We start from the raw sequence: 24,929 nt of genomic DNA, 5'->3' as shown, positions 1-24,929 counted from the left end.
AGCCACCTGCCATATTTGTAGCCTGCCAAGTGACTTGTTGAACATGTATGTGAATAACAGGCCAAAATGTTTTTACAATTGTCCAAAGAGTTTTGATGCTAACTGAAGGCTACATACTGTAGGTGACGAAAATGTAACTGCAACATGCAGAAATGTTGGATAAACTTTAATTTAAGAAATAAATAGATATTTAAATTGATAAATCAATTAGGAAATTTTTCTGGTATTTCATAAATGATTCATGAGTAGTTAATGCTTTAATTCTGTGTTTGGTCACATGACTTTGGTCATTGAGCAGATCACAACAAATCGACCACAAGATGGCGCAACAATGTTAATTTTCAGTGTGTGTGTGTGTGTGTGTGTGTGTTGTATTTGTCTCCTCTAAACACTGACCTTGTCAGGACCAGCAGTCTTCATGGAGATCAAAAATCTGGTCCTAATGAGGCAGCACGTCATTTCCGAGGAATTGTGGTTAAGGTTAAAGTTAAGGATTAGGCATTAACTGGTTACGGTAAGGGATGATGCTTTTTTTTAGGCTGTCCACACCTGTGTGTGTGTATGTGTGTGTGTGTGTTCTCCTGTGAACCACATCCAAGTTTAATCTTGGACACAAAAACAATGAAAAGTGAAAAGTGTCATTTCAGCGCTGAGACAAACAGCCTACATTTGACGCTTTAATCATTGCTATATATTTACACATTGTTATAAACAGTTTCTCTCCATCTGCGTTGATAACGTTTCTTTTCTCCATTTTTCATGTGTGTGTTTACTGTTACATCTCAAACTGTGATCTTCGGTCTCACACTGCGTTTCACACCACCACCACCACCACCCTCTACACCTCCAGATGAGTCTGGAATACTTGTCAACTAAGGAATGTTGATATGATCTGTATTCAATAATATGGCAAAACTAAATGTTTATATTTAAATGTAAATATTTGCATTTATCTATAGAATGTGCTGTTAATCTAAAAAAAAGTGAGAATCCAGGACTGCTGTGACTGAAATGACCAGAGAAAATGTAAAGTGATGATTTGACCTTATAATAAAACAAATTAAGCCTAAATAAGCTCATTTTTGATCTATTTTGGTGAGTAATTGTGCTGTAATAAACCTGTCTCTATCTTTCTATAATCTATATCTTTGTAGGTACGTTAAACATATTCCCATTAAGACAAACTGTTATGCTTTGCTGTTTATTATTAACAAACCAAAAAATAAATCCCCCTTCTCATCGGCATCAAAAACCCATTAGTTAAATCTATAATGGTCATTTTTTATGTCTCGTCATTATCACATGGACATATTTTAACCATCAGTGTCGTCATTGGTTTGTTTTTGATCTGTTCTGAACCATGAAGGGATCAATACTGAGTCAATGTTTTTAATCTTGGCGTCTTTATTCTGGAGCTTTGAGTGGAGGCTCAGGAGTTTCCTCCGTTGTCATGGAAGCACGTGCATCATCAAACCACTGCTGTTTACTTACAGCTTTAAAAAGATGTTTAATAATAAATTAATAATAAAATAGACTTTTATGGTCTTTTTAATGACGTCTGACGGTACTGTGTAAATGTAACATGGGATATACACAGTTATATATAATTGGTTTGAAACTTGAAACTTCATCACAATAAATGCGGAGATATTGATAATTATCACATTTAATTGTGTTACCTAAACTTTTTTATGGATAGAAAAACCAACAAAAACAAACATTTTTACATGTTCTGTCTTTAAGTTTATTGCAAAACACATTATATTTTTTTTACAGCTGTCACAAAACATTATGTTGTGATATTGATTTATTGTCCAGCGACTGTAACTGCATTTTATGAGGATCTAATGATTTTCTTGCCTTATTTGTTAATTTTCTCAAGTGCAATATCCTCATTTACACTATTTACTCTGTAAATAAAGATGTACATAGATTACAATCTGTCACTATTTATATTTATTATGTTATAGCATGTCTGCTGCAGTAACATTAATAATATTATAGTAGTTCATTTAGTCATTTAGTCCAGAAAATGTGGAGAATTTTTTTTTTGACAAAATGAGTTGACCTTTGACCTGTCGTGACCCAACAATAATCTGCTGTCACCATGTTGATCATTTTATTAAACAAGCATCCTTTATTGAAAGAGACTACGACGCCAATAACATACAGATGAAGAAGAGTTGTTACACTGAAGGCAACTGAGAGGCTACAAGCAGGAGATGCAGCAGGCGCGTACGTGACGTGTATATGACGGTTTATAAGATCTGTGGAGAAACATGGAACCTGCAACAACTTTCCTCCTCCTCGTGTGAAGTTCATCTAAAGGCTCAGCTCGTCGTACGAGTAAAACGGCTCCTCCGCTGAGCGCACAGAGATTTTGAAGTGGCGCCGCAGAAAACCTCCGTACCGCTTGTCCCACTTCAGGTTGTTCAACTTTGGCCGGATCCTCCTCATGAAGCCTCCGTAGCGCTTCTGCAGCTCCTCCGGCTCCTCGCCCTGCTGCTCCGCAGAGCTACTCCTCCTCGACTTGGGGCCGAATTTGCGTAAAAAGCCGCCGTAGCGTTTAGTGTAAGTGCGCAGCGCCTGCTCCTGCGGCGCGTCCGCGTCCCGCTCCTCCAGCATCTTCAACAAGTCCTCGTATTTCTTGGGCAGCGCCGCGGACTTGGCGACGTAATTGTCGCGCCACGGGAGCGAGGCGAAGATTTTGTTCTTGTTCTTGTCGATCCTCTTGATGAAGCCGCCGTAGCGTTTGACCAGCTCCGCCTGCGCCTGCTGACTGTCCTCCTCCTCCGCCGCTTCATCCTGGCTGTAGTCCGCCTGACCCGGAGGCTCCGGGGCGCAGCTCCGCAGCTGCTGCTCACACTCCGCACTACATGACTGCACCAGAGACACACAGAGGACACCGAGACAAGACAAGACAAGGGTGAAAATACTGTGGGATAAGATAATATGGATGAATGTAAGGTGGTGGAAACAGCAGCTCCTCAACAAGATACTCATTTACTCAAAAACATGTTTTACGCAATAATAACAGGATTTTACACACTTCACTTATGAATCTTTTTAAAATGTAAATGTAAGTCACTCCATTTCAATTCACTTATACAGTTAGACGTAATAAAATAAACCGTAGGTCCATCTATACCACCCTTATATTAAGGAAAAAAGGTCAAGTATAAAAACATAAAAGAAACATAGATTTTGGAGGTTTTTGGACAACTTGAGGATTATACCGGTTTTTTTTTAAATGGACATGACAGACAGACAGACAGGCACACACACACACACACACACACACACACTTGAGGACAATCATAGGCATAATGTATCCACTGGCCCCTTATCTTAACCATCACAACTAAGTGCCTAAACATAACCTTAAAACTAAATCTTAACCCATAAACGAGGACCAGACACACTGTGGAAGTCAACTGATTTGATTCACTTTGAAAGTCGAAACAAAGCGACACCATTAACCAATGAATGCCCAACCTTAACCTTAACCTAACCACAATTCAAATGTTAAGCCTTAAGTTCCTCAGCAATTAGGTTCTGCACTCGTTAGGGCCAGGTTTTGGTCTCCATTAGGACTACTGGTCATGAAATGGTCAGTGTTTTATGACAGAAAATCTCTCTCTACACACGCGCACACACACACACACACACACACACACACACACACACACACACACAGAGTAAAGTTGTTCTTACCACGCTGCTGAAGGCGTCGGGGCTGAGCAGTTGCTGCGCGCATTGCTGACACTGTGAGGAACAGTCTGAGTGGATGGAGGGCGGCAAGCTCAGGATCAGCACCAGGACATACCACTCCATTCTTCACCTGATCCCTGACACGCGCGCGCGCACACACACACACACACACGGGGGCGAGTGAGAGAAGTTACATTATAGACTCCATGTAGAATATCTTGATCTGCAGAGATTCCTGAAACATCACTAGCATATAATACAATAGAAAACAACTTACTATTACATTAATCATTATATTTACTACCACTGTTACTATTGTTGGGCTGTTTAAATAGAGAACTCTCAGTTTGGTAACCATATAGAGCCGTGCGTAATTACGCACTGGTGCCAAACCCTTCAGCCATCGCCTCTTACTGACATCTAAACAGAGAAACATTAAATATAATCTTAAATCACAGTTTCACAGAGACAGTAAAGTATAGAGTCACTACCTCAGGAGTTGGTTAGATACTTCCAGCCGCGTTAGGACTCGCAGAGGCGCATCTACCTTCAAATGGAAACTCACTGTCGGGGGCTCTGTGCTGCACTCTCCTGCGCGGCTCCGCGCCGTTCTTTTTATCGCCGCAGACTCGGCCGTGTCACCGCAGTGCATCAGAGCCGCTTCTGTGAACGGCCCAATGGGAGGAAAACAAAGTGCGTAAATAATGGCACCGCCCCCCTCCTCCCCGCTCCAGGAGCTTTAACGACACCCACACGGAGAAGGTATAGGAGAAGCATCATAGTTCATCTCATCATCATCATCATCACCATCACCATCAGTCCATCTCTGGTGGGATTTGAATCAAACCCTGAGCTGTTCATCACAGTGAACCCACACTGTCATGTCCTTTGTTCCCAAATAAATTGTGTACTTTTACTCCACTACATTTCCTCTAACTGTCTTTGTTACTTTGTCTTGCTCAAGGATACATAGACTAGCAGAGCCAGGAATTGAACCCACAACCTCTCAGTTGAAGGACAACTCATCAGGATTGAGCTACCGTGGCTCAATCCTAATTGCTCACTTTTTCAATACACTTTTTCAAGTAATGGCTCAATTCTGCTGATTCAATATCTGCACAGTTTGTTTGTAGAGAGACAATACAGATATCAATGCTGCTAGGCGGCCTGACCTCAAACTGTTACATAGTAGGAAAGATTTATGGCATGTAGCTGGGCTGCTTTTATATATATATATACACACACACACAATCAGAACAAAAGTTCTGTTCCTTATTATTGTTCTTAAATGCTTCTTTTATTGGCTTTTAGGTGTGACTTATGTATTGTTAATCTTTTTAGCCCTCTTATAGCTGTGTGTATCATATGTACTGCACTTTGCTCCACCCTGTGGTTTCAAAAATGTTTTCCTGAAATGTGCCTCAACTTTTAAAATGGAGATTAAAGTCAATACCATGATATCTGAACACAAATATAGGTTTATGAGTGTGAATATGTCATGTGTTTCCGGTTGACCCACTCGAAAAAGGAGAAGGCTGATCTCGAGGAGCGATCCATTAATACGTGAACAGTTTCATTTACTGTCTCCTGATGAATAGTTCTTGTGAAACCTTCACATTTTTTTTCTCCTCATCTTATTGACAACACATTGAAATTGTTTTGCACACTTCAGCGTTAGGGAATTCTTTGGCACTTCAGTTCATAGCTGCCCTGCATCTTATCAATGTACAAACACAAGAGCAATGGTCCCAGAATGGAACCCTGTGGGACACCCATTTTGTAAAGCTATGACATCACAGTAAGATAAAAACACAGGCAAACAGGTAATAATATAATAAGAAGTGTGTTTACACAGAAGAATTTTTGTCTTCTTTCATAGCCGCCATGTAACAACAATTTGAGCATTTATATCAACATCTTCGGAGTATTTTTACAGCATCCAGAGTGTAAGTGCGTGGCTGAAAAGCCTCTGAGAGTCTGGAGTTGACGGACGATTCAAGAGCACAAGACGGCACACGGAGGGTTGAGGCAAAAATCAATTTGCCGAGTCCAGAGAAGGGTCAATACACACAGGCAGTCAATCAAAAATGGCATGCGAAGAAGGCATGGGAGGCAATGTCCAAACAACAAAGACTGTCATACACTAGGAATTCACAAATTAATACTTGGATGAGGACAAAGTGAACTGGCAAAAAAACAGAGGTTTAGTCGACATGTGGGCAGGTATTTAAGGAAACAGGGCTTTTTACTGTGTGTTTTGACCTTTTTGTTAACAAGCAGAAAGTGAATTACATGAACACTCTGTACATTTACATGCAGTTTAAATAAAGCTAAGGCTGTAGTCTGACTAAGACAGGCAATTGGACAACTTGCCGGGTCCTAGTATACATGCGGCATAATCGGACTGTGAATCACATTATTCAGGTATGTTAGTCCCACTAAGACTAGCTCGATTTTAGTCGGACTAACGCATTTATACAACATTAAAAAAACTGAATTATCTTTTTATTTTAACAAGCATGTAAACACACTGATTGGGGCTAGGCAGGTAATCTCATTGGGAGGAAAGAAAACACAGGAAAGTGAAGTTCTCTGAAATGATATACAACATTTTTCAACCCCGCCCGACCCTGCTCTGCCAGTGTACACACACACAAACACTCCCCCATCCAGGATAGTTTTGCTTGACAATCCTGTTACATTGTTCCTTGTTCATGAGGATTAAACTGAATTATTGTCTTAGTCTGGTCTATTTTAACCTTAGAAACAGCTCCGAGTACAAGCTTGACTAAAAACCTAAGATCTCCACTAAAAGCATCAGCTCAGTTGTGGATGAGGAACCTGCACAGGTCGTCCATCAACACGTCAGTCATTTCAAAATAAAAGTAGCCATTACATTCTTTTTTAAGTTACGTACAGACTGTGTGTGTAACACAAGTGAGGAAAACAAAATGTCCATACTTCCCCCACCTCTCAGGAAAACCTTCACCCACTCTGTGTCACGGTTACGTTCATGTGGTGGGTAAACACCTTCAGGTTGCTTTGTGTATGAGATCAACAGCAAAACAGGGCCAGTGAGCTCTCGCTCCGAGTCGTACAGTAGGAGGACCCGATGAAACCATCCACACATTACAATTCAGCCTCATCCCGTTTCAAGGCTGAAGTCTTTAGAGACTCGTTTACAGACCAAGGCTGTTCTGAGATTCTGTTCTGAGATTCTTCATACTTTAGATTTAGAGGAGGAAGGAAGAACAAGTGCAACAACACAGATGCAGCCTATAGGAGAGCACAGTCTGCTGTATATACTCATACCCACACGTTATACACAAGGTATACACACACCCGTTATACACGTGTATATATACACACACGTTACACACATTTTCTGTTTACTGTCGTCCTGTTTCTGTTTTTAAAATTGTTGTTTGTTTTGTACAGTGTCCTTGAGTGTTAAAAAGGCGCTTAAAATAAAATGCATTATTATTATTATACACACACATTATATGCACGTATGTATATATAGCTCTTAGCTTCCGTCGTAAGAGGAAATAAAGGTTTTCTTATCCCTTTGGAGATAGTGATGTGTGATTTAATTTGCACATTTTATATCAGCAACATGTTCTTAACAAATTAAATCACTTAAAGATAAAAATGAATCTCTGTAACTATGGCGACAGGGTTCAAAATCCAATCATTTACTACACAGAGATAGTGTTATACAGCCTGATTCTGGGTTTTTTTCTCCCCCACCTGAAAAAGGTGCTGCTCTGTAACACACAGAGAGTTCAGACTCCGTCTCTACTGTTCAACCACACAAAGAACTGCACACACAGTCCACAACAGGGAGTGGACATCATGACCCAAGAGACACATACTGTAAAAACAAACCATGAACCACAGAGGGCTGTTTCTTGTCTCTTACACACCTTCACAGAATAATTAGAAACTTTAATAAAAAAATCAATATGGAATCTTGAACATAATTACCACATTTGCAGGGATATTCAAATCTATTTCTCATTAAAGGAGCAAGTGGATAATTGGGGATAAGATCATAGTCAACAAAATAATTAAATTACCCCGTTCAGTACCATAAAAACACTTATTTATTTCACTTTAATATAAAACAATCACAGAATGATAGTGCAGTGACTGACGCAGCCACCATAAAACTTTAATAATAATAATAATGAATTTTATTTGTAATGCACTTTATATTGAACAAACAATCTCAAAGTGCTACATACATAAAAATAAAAAAATAAAATAAAAAAATAAAAATAATTGGAGAGAGAACGTCTCCAATTAAACTTAAAAAGCTTTCTTAAAAAGGTGGGTTTTTAGGCCTTTTGGGTCTAGTGTCTAGGGTCAGTGGTGCTCTCAGGTCGTCAGGGAGAGCGTTCCAAAGACTGGGAGCGGCGTGGCAGAAGGCTCTGTCTCCCATCGTTCAGAGCTTGGTCCTTGGGATTTGCAGGACGTTTGCCTGGCCGGGGCGGAGGTGTCGTGAACTTTAGATTCAGTCTTCAGGTAAAAATGTCACCTTTTAGGTGGGAACAAAATGAAATGAGTAGAAAATGAGTAGAAAGTCATCAGTGAACCCATATAACTCTACAACTGTGCTTTCCTATCATTCTCTGATGAGGTTTGAATGCCATGTAAATATAGAACCAGCCAGTCGGTCGTGATATGTCATAACAATAAAAACAGTTTGTTACAGAACTAATTTAAGCAGGAAGTGTGATGGTAATTTAATTATTCTGACTCCGACTCCGAAAGGTGACTCAAAGAGATGAAGCAAACCAAATGTATTTTTAACCCTTAGTTGCTCAGAGGTGGAAATAGTACTGAAATATTCTACTTCTAAGTACAAGTCCAAATTGCTTTATTAGTATACTTAAATGACTTGTAGATGCTGAAGTCACTTTTTTATAATATTACTTCAGTAAAAGCCTTAAAGTATACGACATTTACTGTATTTAAGTATCAAAAGTAATTTTCTGATATAAAATGTACATAAGTTTTAGAAGTAAAAGTATTTAAAAAAGTGAGGAGTTAGGATTGAGCCATGTGGTTTTTTTAACTGGAAGGTTGTGGGTTCAATTCCTGAGTAAGACACTTTACTCCATGTTGAAGCGTGTGAATGGGTAAAACTGTTGTGTTAAAGCAGATCATCAAGACTAGAAATGCTCTATATAAATACAGACCATAATACCAACTCTTCTTCTGATTTGATTTGGTAGAAAATGAGTAACAGAGAGTAAGAGGAAATGTAGTGTAAAGTAAAAGTAAAGGCTTAATGACTGACAGTAAATCAGGGGTGTTAACATGTGACAGCGTGGAGTGATGTCATGCTGGGAAGTAAAAAGACAATTAAAGGCAGAGTGTGTGGAGCATCTGTTTTACCCTTTTCCTCTTTGCACTGCAGTGTTTCTACATACTGGGAACACTGGACCCAAGCGTGTGCTACAGGCAAAGAGCCTCATATTCAGGAGGTCCCCGAGGACACGGAGGACGGTGGAGGGTGTAGAGAGAGAGAGCTTTGTCCAACACTTCATGACTAACTGAAATCCTCTAGACAAGCCTGCGTGTTTTCACATCATGCTCACAACAACAACAACGACGACAACGACGACGTTCGGCAATGTGTGAGTGTTCAGCAGAGATGTGGGACTCCAGTCACACGACTTGACTCGAGTAAAAAGACTTTGACGTTACATGTTAACATGTTAACGTTACCGTCACAATTTGTTTTTGAAACACGGAAAACACTGGGTGTCTGCTTTTGTCTGCTCGCGTACAAACCTGGCAACCGAGCGACACCAGAGTAATTTCATTTGACACTTTAAATCCCACAAAGAAAAGAAGGTGAGACAGGAAGTTACAAGTCAGGGAATTAATAGTTTGACCAATTTAGTTGTCTGGGGGAAAAAAATAAAACTATAACAGATCTTTTAACATATTTAAATGTGGAAAATATGCTTTGGACATCACATAAGTTAATTATGTAGGATGACTAGTATGAGTATGAAAGAGCCTTATTTAATTTATTTATATTTAATTTACCAGAGCGACAGAAGCAGACAGTAATCCTTTTATTCTGTTTGTTTTTCTGTGTTTTGGATATATATATATATATATAAAAAAAAGTACACACATTGGCAATAACCTAACATAATTAAGTTTAGTTTAAGTTTGATTTAGTTTTGTTTTCAACAAACAGCCACTACAGACGTCTTAATCTTCCTCCAGTGTTTGGTCTAACCTGACCCATTTTACAACTTCCTTACAACCATAAATATAAAATAAATGTGTTTCATCTCACGGCCTTGAGTCCTCATAACATCCTCCAGACCAAAGCACCTGAACAAATAAAAAAAGCTGTCTACCACTTTCATCACATTCTAACATATTCTAACATATTCCTGGGTAAAACCAGATTATCTATCCATTTCCATTTCCTGTGCAAAACACAATCATGATTTGACTGTTGTCATGTCCGTTTTTGCCATGTCACTTGCAACCAGGCTCCTATTGAACTCTTTATTCCCCTCTTTTTACAAATTAGGTAAAACATCTCATTTGCCCAAATTGAGGGATAGGGTACATAATAAGCGATGGACCTGTTCATGTTCTTTTTTCAGCCTGACCTAGAGAAAGTAGTCCACGCCCTCATATTCTCCCGTTTAGATTACTGCAACTCCCTTCTAACCTGCATCAGTCATAAATCCCTTTCCCGCCTCCAGCTGGTTCAGAACTCAGCAGCCAGGCTTCTCACTGGTTTTAACAGACAACTTAAATGATTTTAAGATTTTACTGATCACTTTTAAGGCTCGTCAAGGTCTAGCCCCTGAATATATCACAGACATGTTGACCCCACACGAGCCTGTTCGCAGCCTTAGATCCGCAGGTGGGTCTCTCTTAACTGTTCCGAGGCTTTGGAACGGCCTGCCCGTGGAGATAAGGTTTGCTAAATCAGTGTCATCTTTTAAATCACTTCTTAAAACTGATTTTTATAGACTTGCCTTTATGAGATGCCATCTTTTTATCCTTTTATGTCATTGCAAGCACCTTAAATCAATTTACTAATAAGCTAATAATTTCCTTTGTGCTTTAATGCTGCTCCATCTCTCCCTTCATACCATGATGGGTAAATATGGCCATTATTATTATTATTTGTTTATACTAATATACATATACACACATACATATATATATACACTTTGTAAATTGCTGTTTTTAAAAGGTGCTATACAAATAAAGCTTTACTTACTTGGGGCCCTATGCGCTCTGCATACAGGGAGCGGCGGCCCTACTTAATTCTTACTTTGTTAAAATACATTTAAGAGGTTATCCTCCTGTAACCTCGCAGTTTTTATGATCAGTGTTTTAATTGCACAGTAGTTTGCTCTGGGTGTAGTAAGATTTTATCCACAAGTGCTAAAGCCGTCATGTGACGGTGCTGAACCAATAAAGTGCCCGCTTTTTGGAAACACAATCCAATCTCGGAAAATAGTAGCGGAAACGCAGGAAATACTCAAATAGTCTGTGATCGCAATCAGGGAGCGCACAGAACAAGTGAGGCAGAGAGTCGGAGCAAACAAAATCCAGATCATTGTAAACTAAGTGTATTTTCCAACAAATAAAATCCAATATTTTTGAATGATTCAATCGATATTTTATTTGCAATTTGTCTATTTTGATTTTGTGGTTAATTTGTTTGCTTTGTGAAAAGATTGTTTGAAAATATTGGTACAACTCAAAGTTCATTGAATAACTGCCATGTATATTGAAAGTTGCAGAATCACTCACTCCTTGAACATTTGACCATTCAACAGCCATGAAATCAAAATAAATCCAAGCGGCCTCATTATCATGACACTCTTAAGGAGGTTTAAAGGGATTTTTACACTTTTACTAAACACCCTCATGGTGGGCATATTCAACTTGTTCAACAAAAAAAGAAAATCGGAAATGTTTCATACCGGAACTCCAATACCATGTGTATTATAATAAAAAGGAATGAACTTGAAACTCGGAATATTTTTTTTTCTAACCGAATGACTCACTGATATTTGAAATGTTTCTATACGAAGGTATGAAGAAAAAAAGAAAGAAAAAAAAAGAAGACAAAAGTTGTGCCATGACCGTGAGCACAAGGTAAAAGTACCGCGTGGAGTCGTCAGTGACAAAATGTGATCTGTGCTTCCTTTATTCACTTTTAAAAACACAGTGTGCTGATGATGATGATGCTGTTGTAAGCTGTTCATCAACGCCGTCCCTCTCCAAGGGCTTGACCACTAAGTGTTTGAGCCTCATGTTATCGCAGCCTAATGAGACTGTGTCACTCTGCGTGGAGGTTCCTAAGCAACCTGGAGTAGGATTTCACTTGGAGTCCTTCCTCTTTCTTCCTTCCCTCGTTCATGTCTCCATGTGATACTCGACTGCTGCTTTATTCTGTCTCAAGGTTCTTCTGCAGTATTTATTCACAGTCTGTGATGATCCCCCCGATCCAATTAGTGTCTTGTCACTTTGAGACACAGATGAACTATATACACGTGTTACTGTATAATTGCTGGTGACTAAGAATACTAATTAAGCCACGTGGTTACTATGTGGCAGTTGAGACTAAGGACGGCGTCATGACCATAAAAACAAAGTTCATTTTTAAAATGCAAGTTTATCCAAATCTAAGCCACGCAGGAGAGAACAAACAAAAATAATTCTACCTTTCACATCTGGAGTCAGAGAACATAATAGAGGATGAAATGCTAAAATATAGATTATTCCAGGGTATATACACATGTTCATAAATATAAGTGAGGGAATATACTGTGTAAAATAAAATCAAAATCTATAGGCATAGAACAAACTATACCCCCAGGGGTTGTTTGGCCTAGGACAGTTTATTCCCCGGGTAAACGGGGTATAGTTTGTGTATGGTTTGGCCTGGGCTAATGGAGATGACTTTCATAAATAACACATTATAAAACCGTCCAAAATCTGACTGCAGGCCGGACTTTGGACATGCCCGATTTAACGTAAAGCTGTAGAGTTTTTAATCTGCTTCTGTTTTGTCTTCTCCAACAGAAACAATGTAATTATCTTTATATGATGCATCCTTCATATAAAAAAACAGGCCCAAAGTCTATCACACAGTAGTGTTTTTTAAATTCGACATAAAAACAACAAACTCTGTGACTGATTTTCAACATTTTAATCCAGAGAAAGACACAGACGAGACGAGACGAGACGAGACGAGACGAGACACACACACACACACACACACACTTCAGGAGAGGAGATTCCAGGAATTTGGGATCTCACAGAATCTTGAGTGATTTAACGTGACTTCAGAATATAAACAGACATGTGTGCGATGTTTTGTGCTGAGAAATGCAAACAAAACCCCAAAAACTGTGAATGAAGCCAAGGCTGAGAAGACAGAATCAATTTGTACAAGTTACAAAAGTGTCTGCTCACACCACCAATCACATCATGTAAATATAGTAAATGATCTGTATTTATAGAGCACTTTTATAGTCTAGATGACCATTCAAAGACATGTGGTCAGCGAAGAGAGAGAGATCAGCCAAAAACAACAATCTAATTTGAATATTAATAAATATCCTTTTGTTTTTCTTGCCATCGTATTGTTGAAGAGTTGATTAAAGCATAATTAAAAGAAATATAAATATATTGAAATATAAGCTTCCATATATTTGGACATCTGACGCCAGAGCAGTCATGAAGCTCACTGCACGTCACTGCCATTCACCCTGTTTCCATGGGGCAACGTGTATACTTAATAACAAGTAGGGTCCAGATATACACCATACTGTCTTATGATCTATAAATTGGATGCAACAAGTTTGGACAATATCACCATTTAGTCAAACAAGAGACATCTATACTTCCTTAACACATCATATCCAGGACAGACCCTCAAGCTTCCTGTCATATTATACAGGATGCATATTGTAAAGCCGTCATGTGTCCAGAATACCCTCTTGTCTCATGTTTACTTATTAATGTCCATATTAATACATTTCAGGATTAAACATTAACTGTGTTAATGTATTCTTCTAAGTTCATATACTTCAATACCTAGGTTTTGAAATGGGGAAGATTTTTAAGACGTTAAAGTCGTGTCATCAAAGGGCCACACGGTTGGTGTAGTGGTTAGCACTGTTGCCTTGCTGGGTTCCAGCACCGGTTGGAACCCGGGTCTTTCTGCATGGAGTTAGCATGTTCTCCCTGTGTGTGTGTGTGTGTGTGGGGGGGTTTTCTCCAGGCCCTCCAGCTTCCTCCCACAGTCCAAAAACATGCAATATAGGGATTAGGTGTGTCCCTGCCTTTTGCCTTATGTCAGCTGGGATTGGCACCAGTGACCCTTGTGTGACCCTCACGTGGAGGATAAAGCAGAAGAAGATGAATGAGTGAGTGAGTGAGTGAGCGAGCATTAGAAGCTAATGTGCAGTGCTTTGTAAATGGACGTCATGCGTCCTATGTCTCCCATCACCAGCACTCTTGGCAACATGCTCTCTGTGTTGGATGCTATTTTTGCTCATAAATAAAGAGAAAACACTGACCTTGATTCACAGCGTGACTCAGATTCAAAACAAAAGACGGACATTTTTCTTCTCTCGTCGTGTTTGCTGTGAGCTGCCTGAAGGCGACTCGTCAACGTGAGAGACTAAGGTTAATGTGAAGCTCTAAATGAATCAAGTCTGCTTTATTTTGTACAATTTAAAAAAAAAAAAGGTGCAATATCCAACATTATGCCTCACATATCATGGTAGTACAATATTAATGTCTTCAGCTTCTGTTTTAATTATATATAGTGTTCAACAAATGTATAAGATCACCTATCAAAGCCAAAATGTTTTATAATGTTAAATGCAGCAGTATATAGAAGCTCTTTCACTGAAATGATCATTTTAATGCTAAAATATAATTATTGTTATCCATGAATTTTTAAGTTTACCGTTTTACAAAAAAAGTAAAGTGCATTATTTCTTGATTAAGACAACAAGTTAAAGTTATTTACTTACATTCCTGAACAGAAACATTTATTTAAGTATTTGAATGTTAGGTTTGCTTCATTTCTGACTTCCCTGTATAAAAAGTGTATTCAGTTTGTTATTTTCCAAATAAATAACTAACATTTTTAGTTAGTAATCAGATTTCTAAAATATCTTCTCATTTTTACGACAGGTGGTCTAATACATTTGTCAAGCTCTGTGTGCATAGCTTTCAAATGTGGTTCTGTCAGGTTCACAAAAGTTTAGGACTCACACTTTTGAACAAAGAGTAAAGCTTAACAAAGTAAGCAAAAACAACTGGATATGGTGACATTGAAGAAAACTACAAAAAAAACACCCTGAGAACACAAAGAAAAACCTCATGACACAAACAGAACGACGCGACAGAGACACTGAGGAGAGCAGAGACTAAATACACTGTGGAGTCAGGGGAGACTGATTGAACACAGGTGAAACTCATGAGAGTCAGGTGACTCGCGTCAGGGCGGAGCCAACAATCAGAGGAGGGACGACGGGACAGGGAAGACCTCCAAATATAAGAAGAAGTGAAAACCAGACACAAAGAACTAAAACCTCTTACAACATATTAAATAAATGTTGCTGCAAGAACAAACACCAGTGTGAAAAGTGATTCTCTGGAAATGTTAACTGGTGATTCCACGATCCAGAGAGCGGAGACGTTTTCTGCTCTTAAATCACTAAACGAGCCTGTGTTTGTCTCATTTAAATCACACAGACTCTCTCGTTCCCTCCGAGACGCCATTAGAAATGATGTTTTCTGTACTAATGCTATCGTAAAAATATCACTCTGTAATTATACACGCAGGGATCGGTGACTGTCAGATAATGAGAATTATATTATCTTTAATTATCCAGCTCTCTGATTTATATTTGAGTTTTTTGTCTGCTCCTCACCTTCATACTTGCCCCTCGCTGTTACTGTTACACTGTTACGAGATTCCTGTACTGGACACTGTGGCTCTTGTGTGTTCATGATTTTCTTGCATGTTTTAACTCTGTAACACTGTAAAAGGTTTGTGAACCAGCCAGTTCTATATAGAATGTCAGCATGGTTTGGTAACCACAAGCTACAATTCAGACGGGATTAGTTTTACATGGGTGAGCGGAGTAATGTCATTTAACCACAGGACATCTGTGATATTAACGGATCTCAGTAGATTTACACACTCTGCCGTCACCTGTGTGTCCACAAAAGCTAAAAACTGCCTAAAACATGAAACTGGACCAGGGAAGAAGAGTTTATTGTGATTATTGTGATTGATACAGTGTGCCTTGTTTTGTTTTTATTGCTTTAATTGCATTTGTATCATTTATCATGCCCAGCATGAGTCTAAGACAAATTTCTCTACAGGACAATAAAGTAAAGAGGTTTTTTTTAATTAAACATAATTGTCTGGATAAAAGTGAAAAAACAATCTCAAAATGTCTCTCATTAATTTCACCTGGTCTCTCTCTCTCTCTCTCTCTCTCTCTCTCTCTCTCTCTCTCTCTCTCTCTCTCTCTCTCTCTCTCTCTCTCTCTCTCTCTCTCTATCTCTCTCTCTCTCTCTCTCTCTCTCTCTCTCTCTCTCTCTCTCTCTCTCTCTCTCTCTCTCTCTCTCTCTCTCTCTCTCTCTCTCTCTCTCTCTCTCTCTCTCTCTCTCTCTCTCTCTCTCTCTCTCTCTCTCTCTCTCTCTCTCCCTGTGTGTGTGTGTGTGTGTGTGATTTTTAATACTAAGACAGACATTTCAATCATGTTTTTCTTTAACAGTTGTTAAGTTGTTGATTTTCATAGCGTCATTTTACATTTACTTAAAGACATTTTTCTATATGTTTCTGTTGCAGGCTCAAGGTTATTGAGTTCTCTCTGTTTTAGTTTAACCTACCTTTACCTCATGCAATGGTTCAGTCCAATTAGGGCGGGGCTAGGAAGGATATAAGAAGCCACCCGAGCAGTGTTCGAGGGAAAGACTGTGTAGCTTGCTGTTGGGATGTGTGTTCGTGTTGCTTTCATTGATTAATGTGGTTCATGCACCTTATTTCCTGAGTCCTTTTCTGTTTAATAATTATCTCCAGTGCTGCAAACCACACTCAAAGAAATAAGTCTTTAATTTATGTTGCTTTACTACCAGAGGGAATTGCTTTAAAACTGCAAGGGGAACTCTGTTTCCTCTAAAATGACATCAAATAACTGCCCAAATTGTTGCATTTACATTTCATGACTAAAAGTTTGCTCAAACACAATCAACTCCATGAGCAGTTTGTTCAGAATCAGATGTCATGTATTTTTGGATTCCTTTAGCTCTGCCAACACTAGAAGACTGATTTAAAAATGTGGGAGAACACAGACAAAATGAACTTTAACTAATGTTTTAATCCTGACCACACACACTTGGCATTAAATCAAACCCTTTCAGGGAGGAGTAACTTCAGAATATAAACAGACATGGAGGCCAACTGTCTGTCTGTGTGTGCGCGATATTTTGTGCTGAGATAATTGTGCAGATAATCTGTTCAATTCAGCCTAAAATCGGAGGTTACCCACAATTGTCGGAAGGACCAGATCGAGACTGAAATCTAACCAGTTATTCTCTTGGCCAATTGGCTTTAGGCAACGTTACAGCGCCACACACAGGCCTGGCATATTTACTACAGTGTTTAGTGTCATTTTGGGAGGTTCATGGTTACAAAAAGAAAAAAGATTGTAAAGGGAAACTGAATCTGTTTGTGTGGATGAGGTCCTAATATGGTGTCATGACGACATTCTAGTGTGTTTTTTAACAGAGATGATGTTTCAGTGCTGTGAGGGGAAGAAAACCCAATCTTTCTAGATCTTTCTAGTCCTAATTCAGGATGTTGCCATTGATTTAGCACAAACTGTCCAACACTACCCAACTTCTCTTCTTGAATTTCCTTTGCTCTATCTTGTGTGTATTCTGCACACACACACACACACACACATACTGGTGTTTGCCCCTCAGGGGGCCCACCAGTTCTTTGGTCATTTATGGGATCCACCCTTTCCAGTGGTTCTACACTGCTGTAAAAAATCAGGTAAGATGAAAAAAAAATCCCAATCACAAAAATCACTTCAATGTACCAAGATTCTAAACTTTTGTCTCCATGCCAGTTTTTGGTCACTTGTGGGCCCAGTTTCTAACATACAGTACTTGTGAGGTCCAGTGTCACACACACATACACTTCTCTTGTTTTTATATCTTTGTGGGGTGTTAGGTTACTATCTGGGGCCCATTAATGGTTTCTACTGCACATAGACTCTGACTGCATTAAGGATCTATATTTCAAAATTAAATACTCTTCTTCCTTCATTCCATCTCATTTCCCTTTACACGTGCAAATTTAGATGCCTTGTTAGCTCATTAACTACTGCATGTGCTATCATCTTACAACATCAACAGGAAGACAGGGTAGTAGCATGGTAATCAAATAATGATCGTTAGCACCAGCACTTAATAAGACTTGAGACAGATATGCTATATGCTAACAATAAAATAAAATGCTTTCAACAAGTTATCCTGAAGGCACATGTATTTATTTTGCGAACAAGTCAGTCATCTGACTACTTTTTACACAAAACGAAAATAAGTTTTTTTGTCCGTATATAAAAAACATAAAACATGCTTGAGACAAAATTGAGACTCTAATGCTGCAACTAATGATTACAGGAAAACAAAACAATCATTACTGCAAAGTTAACCAGATAATCAAACATTTGACTTTGCCAAACATGTACTTGTTTAATGTGTTGTTGACTGCTAAAACCACAGCAGCTACTTTAAACTACAGTACATTTCAAAACATTTAAACAAAGTATAGGACCCAAACTGAAAATGTGTGTCCATACCTCTGATCGTTGAACTGCTTTCATTATAATTTTCTTCTCATGGTAGTTATTCTATTTTTGATGAAATATTTGACTGCTTTCCAGTCTCTATTTTGTAGCGCTTGCGGTTCTGAAGCAATGCAGCGCTCACAGTCCGCTTTACCTGGAACATCTTGCCTCACAATGAACTTCTTCAGATGTTTTTCTACTGCAGCAATTTCCTCTGGTGTCCAACGTCTCACAGGAGCTTGCTTACCTAAGTAGGCAGAAAGAGATCACATTTTGATTAAATTGACAATTTGCAGAGCTGTGATCTGTAGCTCACAAGGCCACTAACTGCGCAAAACTAGCTTCCACTCTTTGTTGAAAGTAAATTCTTCCAAATTTGTTTGCTGATCGTAAACTTTTAAGTGTGACAAATTTGCAATTAACTCAGGAAATCAGAAAGGGGGCAAATACTTTTTCACATATATATTTTCGAACCATTGTCACACATTGGGTCTTATTCCCTTTCTGGGTAGGAAGCTATGTTAGGTGTATTAAGAATTCAGAGACATGCTTTTATTCAATGATATAACCATCAACATTATTTTTTTAAGGCAACCAATAGACCATTTTCACTAAAAACAAGGTAAAAGACGTTAAAAGCAATTGAGTGGCACTGGCCCAAAAGAGGATGCAAGTCCCAAAGCTTACCTCTCTTTCTTGCAGACACACTCTGGTTTTGGACTTGCGATGTGGAGGTACATTCTTGCAGGGATGACGTGCTGACCTCATCTTCTGACCCCTGTTGTCCTGGCATAGTGACATCTAGAACAGAAAGAACTTTATTAAAAGACATAAAATATGAAGAAACAGTCAGTACAGTGATTATTTTATCAAATCAAATTCTATTTGTACAGCCCAAATTCACAAATCACATTTTGCCTTGGAGGGCTTTACAATCTGTACTGCCAGTTTGCGTCTGCCTTTAGTTCACTGCAATTTGAAGGCAGAAATACTCAGAAATAAAATGTCACACTTACTTTTCTGCTGATATGTCCTGTAGCATCAGAGAAATGCCACATAAACAACATGAAAAACACAATTTTCATCGGAGGGGGTCTTTAAAGAGGAGTGTTCAAGATCAATCTTCTTTCATTGTTCAAGCTCACCCGTTGGAGACACTCCCTGGTTTTGGACTTGTGATGTTGAGGTACAGATGTTCAGGGATGACATGCTCTCCTCATCTTCTGACCCCTGTTCTCCTGGCAGAGAAATGTAATATTACTACTATACTTTGACAATACAGTGCATCATAGAGTAGATTTCAATCCCAGACCCCTGTCTTGCTGAACCAGACTTGCACCCCCGAGACAATGTACTATATTTTGTATCCTTGCCTTCACATAATGTCAGGAAATAGTGAATCAGGGAAACCTGAAAATAAAATACAAATGCAAAGCTCATAAATCTCCATGACAAATTTAAAAACATTCATCACATACCTTCAATGTCCTCTTCTGAAGGCCCCTCTATGCCAATGGTCTCTAAAATATTAATTGATATAGTATTATTGAGTTGGAAAGCTGAGACTGTGGGCAATCTGGCAATCAAGAGCAGAAAAAAAATACAGTTTGTGTGTGCATGTCTAAGTTTGACACGCATTTTTGCATATGTATGGTCTTACAGAGGAGGATATGATTTTAAACTTGCAAATTACCTGCATACAATTCAATTACTTAAAAAATCCAGTTTAAGTCACTTACTGAATGCTGAAGACTAAATATCATATATTGCACCTTTAAAATATAATAAGTCTTAGTACCATTCACGTCAACTTGAATTTCATCCAGGCTCTTTCCTTTGTATTCTCCTAGGCGTCCCTGTTCCATTGCCAGAAGCACTTTGCTGATTTTGGCCAACTGGAGGGTGCCCTCCGGAAGGCGGTAGTGCTTTCGGTGCACAGCAATATTATGGCCAAGGAAGTCTGCCAACTGATCGAGTTCTGTGGTCTTAAGGTTCAATACAGTAGAGAGGGTGGCGATATGTTTCCTTAGTCTTGTTGATGTTAAGGCTTTAGGATTTTCAAGGTGATCACATTCTTTCACAAACTGCCTTATGCAGTCACAAGCCCTTATGTAATGGACAGAGTGAGGTAATGCAAACAGATATCCATTTTCAGACAGCACTCCACATTCTTCTCTCTTCTCAGTCAGAGCATCAAGTGACTCTCTCATGATTGGGGTTAAAAGAACTGGAACCTTTCTTCCTCTCTTTCCTACAATTGTAATCCTTACAAAATGTTTGCACAGCTTCTGTTCAAGCGGTGTAAGGGCCAAGCTAACGTCACCATGTGTGTCTGATGTGTCCTTTGATAGATACGCAGACAGAAGCATCCTGGACACTTCCCCTCCTCTCCGCCGGTTAAACAGTACAACTTGTGTGAGGGTAACTTTTGCAAGCTCCTTCCAGTTTGATGGTGATGGGTGTTTTTGCAGATCATTCAAATGTTGCTGCTGTTTCTCAGCTAGATGACAATGAAACTTTTGAATATCTTGTGTGAAAGGTAACAGTAGAGGAGCATTCCATTTGGTCTGGTCAAGTTGAGTTAATGCTTGGCTTGCAATGTCAAATCTCCAACTTTCTTGATAAAGCAGCGCAAACTCCTCAGCATCTTGAGTAGCTTGTTTATCTTTCTTTTTCAGGCCTTCGGACTTGATAAACATGGCCAAAGAATACAAGCTGTGTCCAACCTTGCGAGCAAGAGACGGACATTGGTATTTGCCAGTTTGCTCACTGAATCCAGATAGGCTCTTTGCAGTAGTGACCACCTGACTGTACTGTTCAGGTTTTATGAGTTCTTGGATGGTCTTCACATGTGTAACTTGTCTTGCTTTCAATAACAGCCTGCCAAGCTCTCTCAGTTTTTGCCGAATATACTGGTGTTGACTGACCACCTTCTCGTTCTTCCTGAACAGTCTGTAACCATATTCAAGAATACAGCGGTCTTCTTTAATAGCAACTGCAATCCTGTCTTGATTCATAACACTTAAGAACTTCCAATAAGCATCATTAAATCCAGGTGGAGCAGGTTCAGCGAAAGCACACAAAGAAAGAACACGAGTTTTACCGGGTTTACTACTCTCGGGTTTGAAGTTGCAAACCTGAAAATGCCGCCACATTGCTCTTCTTGAGAACAAACCATAGCAGTGAATACAATGTGCAAATTCCTGTCCTTCAGATTTTTTCTGTGGTTGCTTCCATGGGATGAGTTTGCCTTTCTGTGTCTCCAAAACCTCACTATTGTGCTCAAAGTTGCCCTTATTTCGTATGTAGTCCAACTGCAGTTTCCTTTCTTTTGAGTTCTTTGGCAAACTGAATGCTTTTGCAACATCTGTTTCATCTTGGTGTTTACGCCACAAGTGCCTTGACATTTTCTGGACAAACTTTCTGCAATAAAAGCAGAAATGTTTTTTGTTGTAGCTTCTAGACCCATCCATCTTCTTTAAAACTGGATTGACATACATAGACTGCTCTTCTTCCAGGGGCATTGAAACACTCACATCCTTTTTAGAATATGTTGCAACTATTTTCTTTTCATTACCATCAACTCTGCTATTTGGAAATATTTGTGTGGGGTCATGACCTGTTTTAAAGGGTCTCTTCTGGCTAAAATCAAGCTGGCTCTGACTGGAAGACCTGCTTCTTTTCTGCTTGGAGGACTCACTTCCACTCTCCCTGGGCTTAAACTTGCTCCGACTGGAAGACTTTCTTCTGCTCTCACTAGATGCACCTTTGTTCCTTTTTTTATTTTCCAGGGTTAATTCCAAACTGCTATCACTTTCTGTGCTTTCGTCCTTGGGACATGGAATGTACTCATCTTCACTGCCAATGTTAGAGTTATCTGATTCCACAAGAGGCATCTGAATCTTTAAAGAAAGAAAAAAAAATGTAACTCATTTTGTAACATATTAAGTGTAAACAATCTGAGTACACTTTAATTGTATATGCATACAGCGTGAAGATAAATTCTCTATGGAGCCTTCTATACTGAGTATTTTAAGTTCAAGTAAGTGTAAAGAAATAGAAAGACATACTGCTAATTAATGTTAGACTAAAACTTTTACTAAAAACTAGGTATTGCCATTTTCATTTACTTTAAATGAAAAGAACCAGGAGGTCTGTCTGACCGTTAACATTGGTTCTGCCAGCGTTTCCAGTCAGACACGATCATATTGCATGTATTGCACGGGTTAGAGTATCAACGGACATGAAAATTAAGGCCCGATCCGACCCGGTTAGAGTACATAAAGTCCAAGCCCCGGTACTACACCATTGTGCATACAGTTGTGAGAAAAAGCAAATATTGCCTATAGCTGGTGAAATCTAAATTGTGCCCCTCCCTCATTAAAACCTTGAAACAATTTGAATATGTCATATATACACACAATAAAGCCTCAAAATGATACAAATACAAGAATCAATTAAAGACTTACAGGATGGCGAGAGCTTCTTCTCAGCCTCTGTGAATCCCTTTCAGGCTTAGAAATCAAAGTGCCCTCTGTGCTGTCATCACTTGAATCGTAGAGACAGCCAGCAAAATCTTGTAGTCGATCCATCTGCAAAGGGAAAACATGGAGATATGATTTTCCCTTTTTGTTGACACGATAGAAAAACAAACTGCAGGGAAAAGTGCCCATCAGCTATGTACTCATATTGTTTTAAATAGATTTTAGGAGCTTACCATAATGCTTTTTGTGCGTCTCAGAGGTGGAAGTTCATCATCTGATTGCTCTCTGGAATGGTTGTTTGGAGAAGCCTCATCACAGGTTTCTTTCAGAACAGTTTCATCTGAATCGCACGAATGACGAGAAACCTCTGGTCCACTGTCCATCTGCAAAAAAAAAAAAAAAGTATGTCAAGTAGGGCTGGGCGATATATCGAATATACTTGATATATTGAATATACTCGATATATTGAATATACTCGATATATCGCGGCTTGTTGTCTGTGCGATGTAGAAAATGACTATATCATGAAACTCGAGTGTTGTGACGCATTTGCTTTTAGCCGCTGACTCTCAAATGCTTTCTCGTCTCTCCCTCTCACAGACAGACAAAACAAACGCACCTAGTTACATACGTCAGTCTGATACGTGCAACTTCACACGCCCTTGCCCAGCAGAGGAGGACGAATTAATTCCGAAGAAAAACAGCACAGGATCCATCGTCTGGTGGTGGTTTGGTTTCAACTTAAGGCTAAGGCAAAATATCGAGATATATATCGTGTATCGTGACATGGTCTAAAAATATCGCTGTATTAATAAAAGGCCATATCGCGATTATTAACCTACGATTTTAGGATTGTTAAGTAGTTTTGATCATGACATGATCTGACCAAAAAGCTAAATACAGTAAAGAAATGTAAACAGTGGCCCAGTAGACAGTGGAAGTATAACAGCTTCATACAAGTCACCGCAGATATTGGTGATGGATGCGTCTACAATGTCATTTTACCTGTGCGTTAGTCTCATCTGGCTTTGATTCCATGTGGAACATCTGAGGTAGAGGGTTGGTCTCTGTCTCTGCTGCTGCAGGAGTCTGAGGGTCTTTCACCTGAAATTTAGATAGCAGACAAGAAGACAATTAGAACTGACAGAAATTACAACTGTATGTGGAGACATTTACAGGCTAATAAGGTTACCTAATGGTTAAACTGTTTCTGAAACAGCACAGACCGTCAAACTGAGAGCACAACATAGTCTTTCTAAAAGTAGTAGGCACCTCTCATAACCTATGATAAGGATTTGCAGTGGGTCACATTGTAAAGTTTGCTTTCAAACTCATAACAGCTCAGACAGTGTGCAATTACAAATGTTAAAATCAAACTTGAGATTATGCCAGGTTCTGGACAGTGCCATAGGAACAGTTTGAGTGAGAACCACACGGAAGGGCCCCACATGGGTGAGACTAGAAACATACGAGTGGTGTGTTACAGTATGTTACCTGGTCTCATCGAGGAGAGACGAGAGAACAAGTGTGTTTGTGACATAAAAGGCCCCATAAGGACATGACTGGAAACATGCGTGTGTGTGTGACATTAACTGGCCATTATCACACCACCCAAAAAGTAATTCTGACAATGTGAACATTGGCCCATTTTGAAAGTAGAACAGCTTCATACAAGTCACCACAGATATTGGTGATGGATGCATCTACAATGTCATTTTACCTGTGCGTTAGTCTCATCTGGCTTTGATTCCATGTGGAACATCTGAGGTAGAGGGTTGGTCTCTGTCTCTGCTGCTGCAGGAGTCTGAGGGTCTTTCACCTGAAATTTAGATAGCAGACA

General features: G+C 39.2%; 2 protein-coding genes across 2 annotated transcripts; both read right to left on the bottom strand.

Moving 5' to 3' along the window:
• Positions 1-2,114: 2,114 nt before the first annotated feature.
• On the bottom strand, positions 2,115-4,340 carry pdyn (prodynorphin). Its single transcript, XM_058643261.1, has 3 exons — positions 4,203-4,340; positions 3,715-3,848; positions 2,115-2,880 (listed from the first exon to the last, which is right to left on the bottom strand). The coding sequence occupies exons 2-3, from the start codon at positions 3,832-3,834 to the stop codon at positions 2,323-2,325; spliced, it is 678 nt and encodes a 225-aa protein (XP_058499244.1). The 5' UTR covers positions 3,835-3,848; positions 4,203-4,340; the 3' UTR covers positions 2,115-2,322.
• A 13,571-nt stretch (positions 4,341-17,911) lies between these two features.
• On the bottom strand, positions 17,912-24,190 carry LOC131467994 (uncharacterized). Its single transcript, XM_058641815.1, has 8 exons — positions 24,095-24,190; positions 23,323-23,472; positions 23,075-23,197; positions 20,404-22,507; positions 20,084-20,125; positions 19,751-19,843; positions 19,293-19,406; positions 17,912-18,852 (listed from the first exon to the last, which is right to left on the bottom strand). The coding sequence occupies exons 1-8, from the start codon at positions 24,134-24,136 to the stop codon at positions 18,641-18,643; spliced, it is 2,880 nt and encodes a 959-aa protein (XP_058497798.1). The 5' UTR covers positions 24,137-24,190; the 3' UTR covers positions 17,912-18,640.
• Between the last annotated feature and the right edge of the window lie 739 nt (positions 24,191-24,929).

The sequence above is a fragment of the Solea solea genome, chromosome 11 (genome assembly GCF_958295425.1).
Source record: "Solea solea chromosome 11, fSolSol10.1, whole genome shotgun sequence".
Taxonomy (NCBI): domain Eukaryota; kingdom Metazoa; phylum Chordata; class Actinopteri; order Pleuronectiformes; family Soleidae; genus Solea; species Solea solea.
The sequence above is the reverse complement of the archived record's forward strand: the minus strand, read 5'-3'. Positions and strand labels throughout refer to the sequence as shown.